General features: G+C 46.3%; 1 protein-coding gene across 1 annotated transcript; it reads right to left on the minus strand.

Moving 5' to 3' along the window:
* Positions 1 to 10,443: 10,443 nt before the first annotated feature.
* On the minus strand, positions 10,444 to 11,086 carry LOC130885983 (60S ribosomal protein L28-like). Its single transcript, XM_057787891.1, has 2 exons — positions 10,790 to 11,086; positions 10,444 to 10,582 (listed from the first exon to the last, which is right to left on the minus strand). Exons 1-2 carry the CDS (start codon positions 11,059 to 11,061, stop codon positions 10,444 to 10,446), a joined length of 411 nt encoding a protein of 136 aa, XP_057643874.1. The 5' UTR covers positions 11,062 to 11,086.
* Between the last annotated feature and the right edge of the window lie 294 nt (positions 11,087 to 11,380).

The following is an 11,380-nucleotide window of genomic DNA, read 5'->3' on the forward strand; positions in this document are numbered from 1 at the left end:
CAAACCTCCTGGTGTCCCCGGCGTCTGACGTCAGGGGGCGTGGCGCGGGCGTCACCAGCTCCGCCCCCCCACCGGGAGGCTTTGTGTCCGTCTGTCTTAGCGCGGGAGATTGGCGGGCTTCGGGAGCCTGGTTCCTTGGAGTCTGGTCTGTTTGTACCCCTCGTGCTGGAATTAAGGCGTGCGTGAATATTTGCTTTTTTTAACGTTGAAATAGCTGTTCGTGTACAGTTGGATATACGGAAATGCGGGGAGTTCCTTGGTCTTTCCTGATTCCAGTCTCCCTCTTAGTCTTTTATTTATTTATTATGTATTATTTGTTTGTTTATTGGTTTTTCGAGACAGGGTTTCTCTCTGTAACAGTCCTGGCTGTCCTGGAACTCACTTCGTAGTCCAGACTGGCCTCAAACTTACTGAGATCTCCCTGTCTCTGCCTCCTAATGGCTGGAATGACAGGCGTGAGCCACCACCGCCCTCCTAGTTATTTGTTTTTTGTTTTTGTTTTTTGTTTTGTTTTGGTTTTTTCGAGACAGGGTTTCTCTGTGGTTTTGGAGCCTGTCCTGGAACTAGCTCTGTAGACCAGGCTGGTCTCGAACTCACAGAGATCCGCCTGCCTCTGCCTCCCAAGTGCTGGGATTAAAGGCGTGCGCCACCACCGCCCGGCTAGTTATTTGTTTTTTATAATGCTTAGTTCTCCACTGGTTCTTGTGTACCTTGTTTTGGAATGGACTCCCTATTAAAAATGATATTTATTGGACCTGGTGAGATGGGCCCGTGGGTAAAGAAACAACATGTGTTGTTAAGTACTCCCCAGGGTACTTAAGTGATTTCCCCCAAAAGAACACGTGGTCTCCCCGGGGGGTCGCGTTCCTACGGGTTTCCCCCTCAGGGCCACCCGAGAGCGCAGATCTTCCATTAAGCCCGGATATTTTTTAATTTGGCTTGTTTTGATTTGGCTTGAGTGGGAATTTTTGCGTCGTCAGAGAGCTCGCTTAGGAAATATTGCTAACATTTGGAGGTTCCCGCCGATCTAGGGAAGGCCCTTTCCATGTGGCAGGCCTCGTGTTTAAAGGCCCCTAGTCTACAATTTGAGCTCTCTACGCCAAGCTTAAAAACAGCTTCTGGGCTACAGCGGCTGTGTCTTGGTGAGTCCCTTTTTTTGTCTATGTTATAGGATTTTGGGGGACCCATTCGTGCTTATTTTTGTCGTTTTCAGATTTCCATTGAAGTCGTGAGCTCACGCTGGGAATACGAGTCAGGTTGCGGTCAATCCTGCAGGATCAGGGTTGGCTGAGGCGGAGGTCTGTTTGTATTGGGACACCAGGCATTCAATCTCTGCAACCCCTTTTGGACCTAAGAGCCACTTTGGAGGACGCTCTGAAATGGACTTAGGCCACGTGGTTGGGCATAGACTATAAAATGGGCACTGCCAGTTCAAAGCCAGGTCTGTTTTTGCCCCTGTAAGCCTCTTACAGAAATCTTTTAAATTGAGCCTGCCTGATACAAATGAACAAAACTTAAATATATGTTTTTTGTCCATGGTTTTTGGGTTTCTGTGCTCTCGCCCCTCCCCCCAGCCAGTCTCACTGGCCCTTCCCCCACTCCCTCAAGCCCACACTCCCAACCCCTCCTGTGGAGCACCTTTCTTTCCCAATTCGGAGGTTCAAGGTCAACTTCCACCTACTCCTACCTCATCACTCCACTCCTGGACCCCCTCTACGCACTGGGCTAGTCCCTCCCCTGCTCTGTTTTCTCTTCCAAATCTCTCAAGTAAAAAAGTGACTAGCTTCCTTTTCTACTAATCATTCTGCATCCTCAGTACCAGATATTAGAAAAAAAAAGAAAAAGTTGAGCATGGTCCCCAAACTCCTATATGGGAATTGGTGAAAATGGCCTTTAAAGTTTTTAATGCCCGAAAAAAATCAGCTGAGTCTTCCTGACAGACAAAGCTACAACAATCTACAGGCCCAGGCTTTACCAGCTGCCCTAAGGTCACAGGAAGGGGGACAAGGGAAGCCAATCACAGGGCTCTATCAAGATGGCCTAAATGGTCACATGGCATGATATTGCACTCCACCTGCTCTAAGATTGTGCCCTATCTGCTAGCAACCTGGACACTGGAAATCACAATGCCTCCGTGCAGGCTTGTCCTCTATGCCAAGCCATGGAGGTCCGGCCTCATCACCATCGGCAAGTGAAACTGTGCCAGCCTTCAAACGTCTCAGCCTTGCAGAAGATTGATGCTGCCCAAACGTGGTATATCCCGTAACCCTCTCCTAGCCTAGGGTCATGCTACAAGTGGCCGATAAGTCCATTGCTTTTATTCTCACTCGGGCCTTAAGTTTCCCTCACCAATTTCAGTTATAGGGGTGGACGGGACCTGTTCCTTCCCACTTAAAACTCTGCCACTGACCTACATTCTTTTTTTTTTTTTTTTTTTTGGTTTTTCGAGACAGGGTTTCTCTGTGGTTTTGGAGCCTGTCCTGGAACTAGCTCCTGTAGACCAGGCTGGTCTCGAACTCACAGAGATCCGCCTGCCTCTGCCTCCCAAGTGCTGGGATTAAAGGCGTGTGCCACCACCGCCCGGCTCTGACCTACATTCTTGTAGGACAATTTTTCTCTCATTCTTTCTTAGCGATACCAGCTTGCCCAGCACATTTACTGGGTGGAGATATCCTTAGCCACTTCCCCAAAGGTTTGTTACACTTCTTGGAGCCCCCTTTAATCCCGCCCATCTCCAAGATTCTATTTTACAGGTTCACTCCTCCTGCCAGATGTGTGCCCAGGCCAACCCACAAGGAGCTCTCCACATACACCAACTTCGTGGACACCAACTGGGCAAAGATTGGCAGGTTAATTTCACCCATATGCCTACTCATAAAAAAACTCTGTTATCTCTTAACTCTTGTGGACACTTTCACAGGATGGATAGAAGCGTTTCCAGTCTCCAGGGAAACAGCAGATGCAGTAGCTCAGGGTCATGGAGCTCGTGTCAGAAGCTCTCAACATCTCCTGGACAGTGGGACTCATCAAACAACAACTAATCAAGCTCTTCACTGAACTCAGGTTATCTTGGCCCTCACCTCAGGGCCACCCCAAGTTCCCCTAGGGGCCTGAGCCCTTTTGAGCTGCTTTATGGCAGGCCCTTTTTTCTTAACCATCACCTCCCAGTTCAAACTCCTCCACTGGAGGGGTACCTACCCTACCTCTCCCTTTTAAGGTCCCTTCTCCGTTCACACTCTGACAGCTGTCTCCCTGCCCCCACACCAGTGGACCCTAATGCCCCTAAACCTGCCCTGCTCTCCCCAGGGGACAGAGTACTCCTTAAACAGTTAACTCCTATGTCTCTCGAGCCTCACACGGTAATCCTCATCACCCCCTCGGCTGCCAAGCTCTTGGGACATCCATGCTGGTATCATCTCTCCAGGTTCAAGCAGGCACCTACTCAAGACACTTGGTCTGCCCAGCAGACAGGACTTTCCACCCTCCGGTTTTCCAGGATGCCACAATAAAGGGCCTACCTGCTCCTCATTCTGGCACACTCATCTTTAGAGATAACAATTTTTTTTTTTTCCCTAGACACCTGCCTTCTCATCTCCCCCAAGGAACAGATGCCTGCCTTCTCTGGGATGACAGTTCATGGGATGCCTTTCCAGCCACACCTCTTGCTGAACATAGACACCTGGCTCTCCCCTTCCCCAAGCCGCCCCTGCTGGCAGGAAGTAGGCAGAATTGAGTCTACGCCCTTTGTTCCCAAAGAGAGCCTAAGTGTTTGTCATAATTACCATTCCAATTTTCTGTCACCCCTATAGCCAAAGAGTCTGGAATGTTAGGTTGGGAGGTAGGCCTCAGTCCCTCGCATCTATCCCAGCCCCCAGCCTGGTCTGGACTTCAAATCCCAGCAGGCCAGGTCCTGATCCCTCCCTGGTCAGGACCACTCCCCAGGGTACTTAAGTAGTCCCCCTTTCTTCCTCCCGGGGGTTGCGTTCCTGCAGCTTCCTGGTTTTCCCCTGGGGCCACCTGAGAGCACAGATCTCCTATTAAACCTGGATATTTTTTAATTTGGCTTGTTTTGATTTGGCTTGATTGGGAATTTTTGCGTCGTCAGAGAGCTTGCTTAGGAAATATTCCTAACAATGTGTGAGGAGTGGAGTTTGATCCCCAGAACCTATAAGTGCCAGATGATCATGGCTGCCCACCTGTAATCCCAGCACTGGGGAGACAGGGACAGGGGGTTCCTATAACAAGAGCTCTCCTGTCTCAATAAATAAGATACAGCTCAAACAAAGATGATACTTTTGTTGGGTTTTTCCATACAGGGTTTCTCTATTTAGCTCTGGCTGTCCTGGAACTCACTCTGTAGACCAGGCTGGCCTCAACTCAGAGATCCACCCACCTGCCTTTTTCTGAGATGCTGGGATTAAAGGCATGTGCAACACCACCTGGCCAAGGCAGACACTCGATGACGTGTGATACTTCCACACATGCGCAGATGAACATATGCAAACATGTATACACATACACACACAATTTTAAAAGAAGTTTATCACAGCCAGGCAGCGGTGGCGCACGCCTTTAATCCCAGCACTCGGGAGGCAGAGGCAGGTGAACTCTGTGAGTTCGAGACCAGCCTGGTCTACAAGAGCTAGTTCCAGGACAGACTCCAAAGCTACAGAGAAACCCTGTCTCGGGGAGAAAAGAAAAAAAAAAGTTTATCACAAAGCAGTAATGCCAGATATGACAGTGCACCCTTATAATCTCAGCCCTCTGGAGGCAGATGCAAGAAGATCTCAATTGCCCAGTCAGTTGCAGACTAAATTGGGCTAAGGGACCCAGTCTCAAAACAATAACAACAAAAATACCCAAAATAGACTCCAGAAAAAATAACAAAAACTCCAACATGCAACATAATAATCTTTAAGTAGTTCCCCAATGAAGTCAGACAAAATAGCCCCAGGTTCAGTGGTTAAGATCACTTGATAATGGGCTGCAGAGATGGCTCAGCGGTTAAGAGCATTGCCTGCTCTTCCAAAGGTCCTGAGTTCCCAGCACTTGGGAGGCAGAGGCAGGTGAATCTCTGTGAGTTCGAGACCAGCCTGGTCTACAAGAGCTAGTTCCAGGACAGGCTCCAAAGCCACAGAGAAACCCTGTCTCGAAAAACCAAAAAGAAAAAAAAAAAAAACAAAACCAAAGGTCCTGAGTTCAATTTCCAGCAACCACCTGGTCGCTCACAACCATCTGTAGTGAGGTCTGGTGCCCTCTTCTGGCCTTCAGGCATACACACAGAAAGGATATTGTATACATAAAAATAAATAAATAAATAAATATTTTTTTAAAAAAAGATCACTTGGGCTGGAGAGATGGCTCAGTGGTTAAGAGCATTGCCTGCTCTTCCAAAGGTCCTGAGTTCAATTCCCAGCAACCACATGGTGGCTCACAACCATCTGTAAAGAGGTCTGGCGCCCTCTTCTGGCCTTCAGGCATACACACAGACAGAATATTGTATACATAATAAATAAATAAATAAATAAAAAGAAAATTTCTTAAAAAAAAAAAAAGATCACTTGATAATCTTGCAGAAGAACTGGGTTCAGTTCCCAGCACCACATGGTGACTCACAACTGTCTACAATTACAATCCCAGGGCATCCTAGAGCGTCTGTAAGCATCAGACCTGCTTGTGGTACACGGACATACATGCGTGCAAAATACCCATATACACAAAATAAAAATTAATAAAAAAGTGAAAAAATTGCCAGGAGTAGTGGTGCACTCCTTTATTTTATTTATTTATTTATTTATTTATTTATTTATTTATTTATTTTGGTTTTTCGAGACAGGGTTTCTCTGTGGTTTTGGAGCCTGTCCTGGAACTAGCTCTGTAGACCAGGCTGGTCTCGAACTCATAGAGATCCACCTGCCTCTGCCTCCCAAGTGCTGGGATTAAAGGCATGCGCTACCATCGACCGGCCGGTGCACTCCTTTAATCACAGCACTTTGGAGGCAGAGGTAGGCAGATCTCTTTGAGTTCTTGGCCAGCCTGGTCTACAGAGTGAGTTCCAAAACAGCTAAGGCTACACTATCTTGAAACAAACGAAACAAAGAAAGAAAGAAAGAAAGAAAGAAAGAAAGAAAGAAAGAAAGAAAGAAAGAAAAGAAAAACTAAAAAATTGCCCCAGGAAGGAGTGATAATGTTCTGATGTTATATGTGGATGTATATACATGCTTTTGGGTTTTGTTGTTTGTTTGTTTAAGATTTATTTATTTATTTGAGACTGCGTTTCTCTGTCACTTTTGAGCCTGTCATGGAACTAGCTCTTGTAAACCAGGTTGACCTTGAACTCACAGAGATCCACCTGCCTCTGCCTCCCGCGTGTCTGGATTAAAGACATTGCGCCACCACTGCTCAGTTTAAGATTTATATATTTATTATATATACAGTGTTCTGTCTGCATGTATGCCTGCAGGCCAGAAGAAGGTACCAGATCTCATTACAGATGGTTTTGAGCCACCATGTGGTTGCTGGGAATTGAACTCAGAACCTCTGAAAGAGCAGCCAGTTATCTTAACTGCTGAGCCTTCTCTCCAGCCATTTGTTTGTTTGTTTGTTTTTTGAGACAGGGTTTATTGTTTGTGTAGCTTTGGATGTGCTGGAACTCACTCTGTAGACCAGGCTGAACTCACAGATAATCTGCCTGCTTCTGTCTCCAGAGTGCTGGGATTAAAGGCGCAGGCCATCACCTCCTGGCCAGATTTAAAACAAAACAAAAGTTATATTTGACTAGATATTGACCTGAGTGAGAGAATATGATCTTAACAAGCGTGGGGCCCCGGGCTTGGTCCCTAGGGCTGCAGGGAGAATAGTACCCGGGGCACAATACCACGTAACAGATTCCAAGACCTTAGCACAGCTGCAACCGCGATAGAAGCACCGCTTAAGCCATAAGAACATGCAGACAGCTGTTGGAACAGTCCAGGAACGGGCTGTGAGAGGAAAACTTGGAATGCTTGTGAGCAAACTCCAAAAAAACAAGACAAGTGTCTTATGACTTAATTTTCTTCAAAACATGGAATTGTTCTTTTAATGTGATTTCCTGCTCCTCCCAGGTGCAGCAGATAGAGTGAGCTTGCTTCAGATTACCCATTGCCACTTGCTATTGTTTGTTTCTTTGCTTTTCTGTTTTTTTTTTGTTTGTTTTTTTGAGACAGGATTTCTTTGTGGTTTTGGAGCCTGTCCTGGAACTAGCTCTTGTAGACCAGGCTGGTCTCGAACTCACAGAGCTCCTCCTGCTTCTGCCTCTGCATGAACCTCTATGCTCAGGCACTTTCTAGTGTTATTCAGAATGTTTACAACCTGAGCTCATGTGAACTTTACTCTTACGACCTTTCTTTTTTTTTTTTTTTTTTTTTGGTTTTTCGAGACAGGGTTTCTCTGTGGTTGTGGAGCCTGTCCTGGAACTAGCTCTTGTAGACCAGGCTGGCCTCGAACTCCCAGAAATCCGCCTGCCTCTGCCTCCCGAGTGCTGGGATTAAAGGCGTGCGCCACCACCGCCCGGCTCTTACGACCTTTCTTAACCTTCAACGTCTAAATTGTCTGATGTTCTAATATAGTTGGCTCTTGTATGAGACTTTAGTCTGCCTCATTCATCAGCTCCATTCTCCATGGTCCTACTGCCTCTAGAGCTATGGCAGACAGCATCACCTGCTGATCTTGCTGTTCGGCTTCTGTAGTTACGCTTCCTGCTGACTGATCTTGTTAACTGAGGTGGATCACCCCAGGATGTGGTTTTGTGCTTAAAATAAAAACTAAGCCTCAGACAGGCTTAGGGCTACAGCAGAACCCAAACACCAAGTGTGCTCTCTGGCTGCCTATTAAAGACTTTCTATTCCCTGAGGCCCATGTCCAAGTAGTCTTCTCAGGTGGATATACAACACCACCACGCGTGAGAGAAGGCAGGAGGAAACGTGCTCCATGATTTCATTCATACCTGCAATTGGGAAGGAGGGAGGGAGGGAGGGAGGGAGGGAGGGAGGGAGGAAGGAGATTAGCAATCTTTGTAGTTTAATACTTTGCAGACAACAAAGTTTACAGCATCTTTTTCTTTTTTAAGATTTATTTATTTATTATGTGTACAACATTCCTTCCATGTGTGCCTGAATGCCAGAAGGGGGCGCTGGGTCTCATTATAGATGGCTGTGAGCCACCATGTGGTTGCTGGGAATTGAACTCAGGACCTCTGGAAGAGGAGTCAGTGCTCTTAACCACTGAGCCATTTCTCCAGCCCAAGTTTACAGCATCTTAGAAGACCTGGGTAGGACTGACTTTCATCACTTAGCTGTGAGGATGGTATTTGCAGCGTGCAAAGATCTCTCAGTTTAAACATATATCTAACTTATCCGCTTTGCCTTCTAAGCTTCATGGTTAACCAACAGAAAAAGCTTGTGACCTAAGTTGTTCCTCCTCTTTTTCTTCCTCCTCATCTTTCTTTTTAGGGAGATTGTAGGTGTGTGCCCCAATGCTGGCTTCTGATTCTTTTTTATTTCCTTTTTTTTTTTTTTTTTTTTGTTTCTTTGAGGCAGGGTTTCTTTTATTTATTTATTTATTTTAAATTTTTGAGACAGGGTTTCTCCGTAGCTTTTTGGTTCCTGTGAGGCAGGGTTTCTCTATGTAACCTTGGAAATGCTGGAACTCTCTCTGTAGACCATGCTGGCCTCGAACTCACAGAGATCTGCCTGTTTCTGCCTCTCAAGTGCGGGCATTAATGGCGTGTGATGCCTTTACTACCCAGCTCCTTTCTTTCTTTCTTTCTTTCTTTTTTTTTTTAAAGATTTATTTATTATGTATACAGCATTCCTTCCATGTATGCTTACATGCCAGAAGAGGGCACCAGATCTCATTATAGATGCTGTGAGTCACCATGTGGTTGCTGGGAATTGAACTCAGGACCTCTGGAAGAGCAGTCAGTGCTCTTAACCTCTGAGCCATCTCTCCAGCCCCTCCTTTTTTTTTTCTCTTCCATCTTGTTTCTTATTTTGTGTCTCTCAATCCTTCAAAAAGAAATGTATGCCATTTTGTTTGTGTTCTGACAAATAAAGCTTACCTGGAGATCAGAGGGTGGAGCTAACCAAGAGTTAACCACAGAAGCCTGGAGGTGGTGGCTGGCACCTTTAATCCCAGCACTCAGGAGGTGGAGACAAGAATTTATAAAATGAGGTGGAGACAGAATCTCAGAACAGAGCAAAGAAGGAGCCAACTGGTGGTTCCCGCTTCTCTGGCCTCCCCAGTTTTTACCCTGATATCTGACTCCTGTTTTTTTATTGATTAAGATTAATTAGATTTATGCATCAAAGAAACGCCACCTTCGCTATCAATTTCATGTCGGATGTCTTCATTCACTGCTTTGCTTTCTTGAAGTCGGCAGGGAGATTTTAACTCCTCTTTCCACTGCTTCCCTTGACAACATCAAACCATCCTAATTGTTGGCTTGTAGTTTCTGTTTTCTTTTCTTTTTTCCCCCCTCAAGACAGGGTTTCTCGCCGGGCGGTGGTGGCGCACACCTTTATCCCAGCACTCTGGAGGCAGAGGCAGGCGGATCTCTGTGAGTTCGAGGCCAGCCTGGTCTACAAGAGCTAGTGCCAGGACAGGCTCCGAAGCTACAGAGAAACCCTGTCTCGAAAAACTAAAAAAAAAGAAGAAGAAGAAGAAAAAAAGACAGGGTTTCTCCTTTCAGCTTTGGAGCCTGTCCTGTAACTCTGTAGACCAGACTGACCTTGAACTCACAGAGATCCTCCTGCTTCTACCTCCGGAGTGCTGGGATTAAAGGCGTGTATCACCACCTCCTGGCCTGTTTGTACCTCATAAAACATATTATTCTCTTTTATATTCCAGCCTGGCCTGGAACTCCTAATATTCCTTCTGCCTCAGATTCCAGAGTGATGGGATTACAGGCACACATCCAACAAACTACACTTGTTTCAAGTCCCTATAAATTCATTATCCATGAAACTATCCTTTTTTTTTTTTTCTGGTTTTTCGAGACAGGGTTTCTCTGGGGTTTTGGAGCCTGTCCTGGAACTAGCTCTTGTAGACCAGGCTGGTCTCGAACTCACAGAGATCCGCCTGCCTCTGCCTCCCAAATGCTGGGATTAAAGGTGTGCGCCACCACCGCCCGGCTTTTTTTTTTTTTTTTAAAATATTTATTTATTTATTGTGTTTACAATATTCTGTCTGTGTGTATGCCTGCACGCCAGAAGAGGGCACCAAACCCCATTACAGATGGTTGTGAGCCACCATGTGGTCGCTGGGAATTGAACTCAGGACCTTTGGAAGAACAGACGATGCTCTTAACCTCTGAGCCATCTCTCCAGCCCCTTTTTTTTTTTTTTTTTTTTTTTTTAATGGTTGAAAAAAGTCAGTAGACTCTTTATTGCTTCTGGGGTGTAGGGCTCAGGAGCTTTTGGTGGGACGGGTCCGTTTCCTCTTCACCACCACAGGCTTCTGGCTTCGTAGGATGGCACTGGCCCTGTAGATGGCCGCCATGCGCAGATCGGGGCGGTACTTGTTCTTTCGGATCACGTGCCTGATGCTGCTCAGGGTGGCCCGTGCATTCTTGTTTTTTTTTTTTTTTTTTTTTTTTTTTTTTTTTTTTTTTTTTTTGGTTTTTCGAGACAGGGTTTCTCTGTGGCTTTGTAGCCTGTCCTGGAACTAGCTCTTGTAGACCAGGCTGGCCTCGAACTCACAGAGATCCGCCTGCCTCTGCCTCCCGAGTGCTGGGATTAAAGGCGTGCGCCACCACTGCCCGGCCCGTGCATTCTTGTTGATGGTGGTCCTTAGGTAAGAAGTAGCTGGTTTGCGCTGACCGGATCTGCATTTCATGACCACCACGACCCTTTTGTCGTTGGCCCCGGGCTCCACTCCCACTGTCTTGCGGTGAATCAGCCCGTTGTAGCGGAAGGAGTTGCGGGCTTTCAGATTATTGGGTTCGGTGCTGTACATCTGCTTATTCCTCTTGATCAGGAAACTGGAGCAGTTCCGAACGACCATCCATTGCAGATGCGCAGACATGGCGGCGCCCCCTCTCCTATGGTGGACGGAGACGGAAAGAGCACTATTCTTATTTTTTGATGGCATGACGTGTGGATACTAATGTTGCCAAACAGTATATTTCCTTAGTTTATTTTTATTTAATTACATATTCTATAGTGTTGAGGAATGAACCTACGGCCTTGTACATTCTAGGTGTGTTTGATAATTTTATGTTAACCTGTCAGAAACTAATGTCATCTGGGAGGAGGGAACCTTAATTAAGAAAATGCTTCTGTGGGGCTGGAGAGATGGCTCAGTGGTTAAGAGCACTTGCTGCTCTTCCAGAAGATCTTGGTTC

The sequence above is a fragment of the Chionomys nivalis genome, chromosome 1 (assembly GCF_950005125.1).
Source record: "Chionomys nivalis chromosome 1, mChiNiv1.1, whole genome shotgun sequence".
Lineage (NCBI taxonomy): Eukaryota > Metazoa > Chordata > Mammalia > Rodentia > Cricetidae > Chionomys > Chionomys nivalis.

Bases quoted from the DNA above. Each gene is read 5' to 3' on its own strand.
- LOC130885983 (XM_057787891.1), bottom strand. From the start codon at position 11,061: ATGTCTGCGCATCTGCAATGGATGGTCGTTCGGAACTGCTCCAGTTTC. The intron at 10,583-10,789 runs GTGGCGCACGCC...CACCCTGAGCAG, and splicing joins AATGCACGGGCCGGGCAGTG to CATCAGGCACGTGATCCGAA.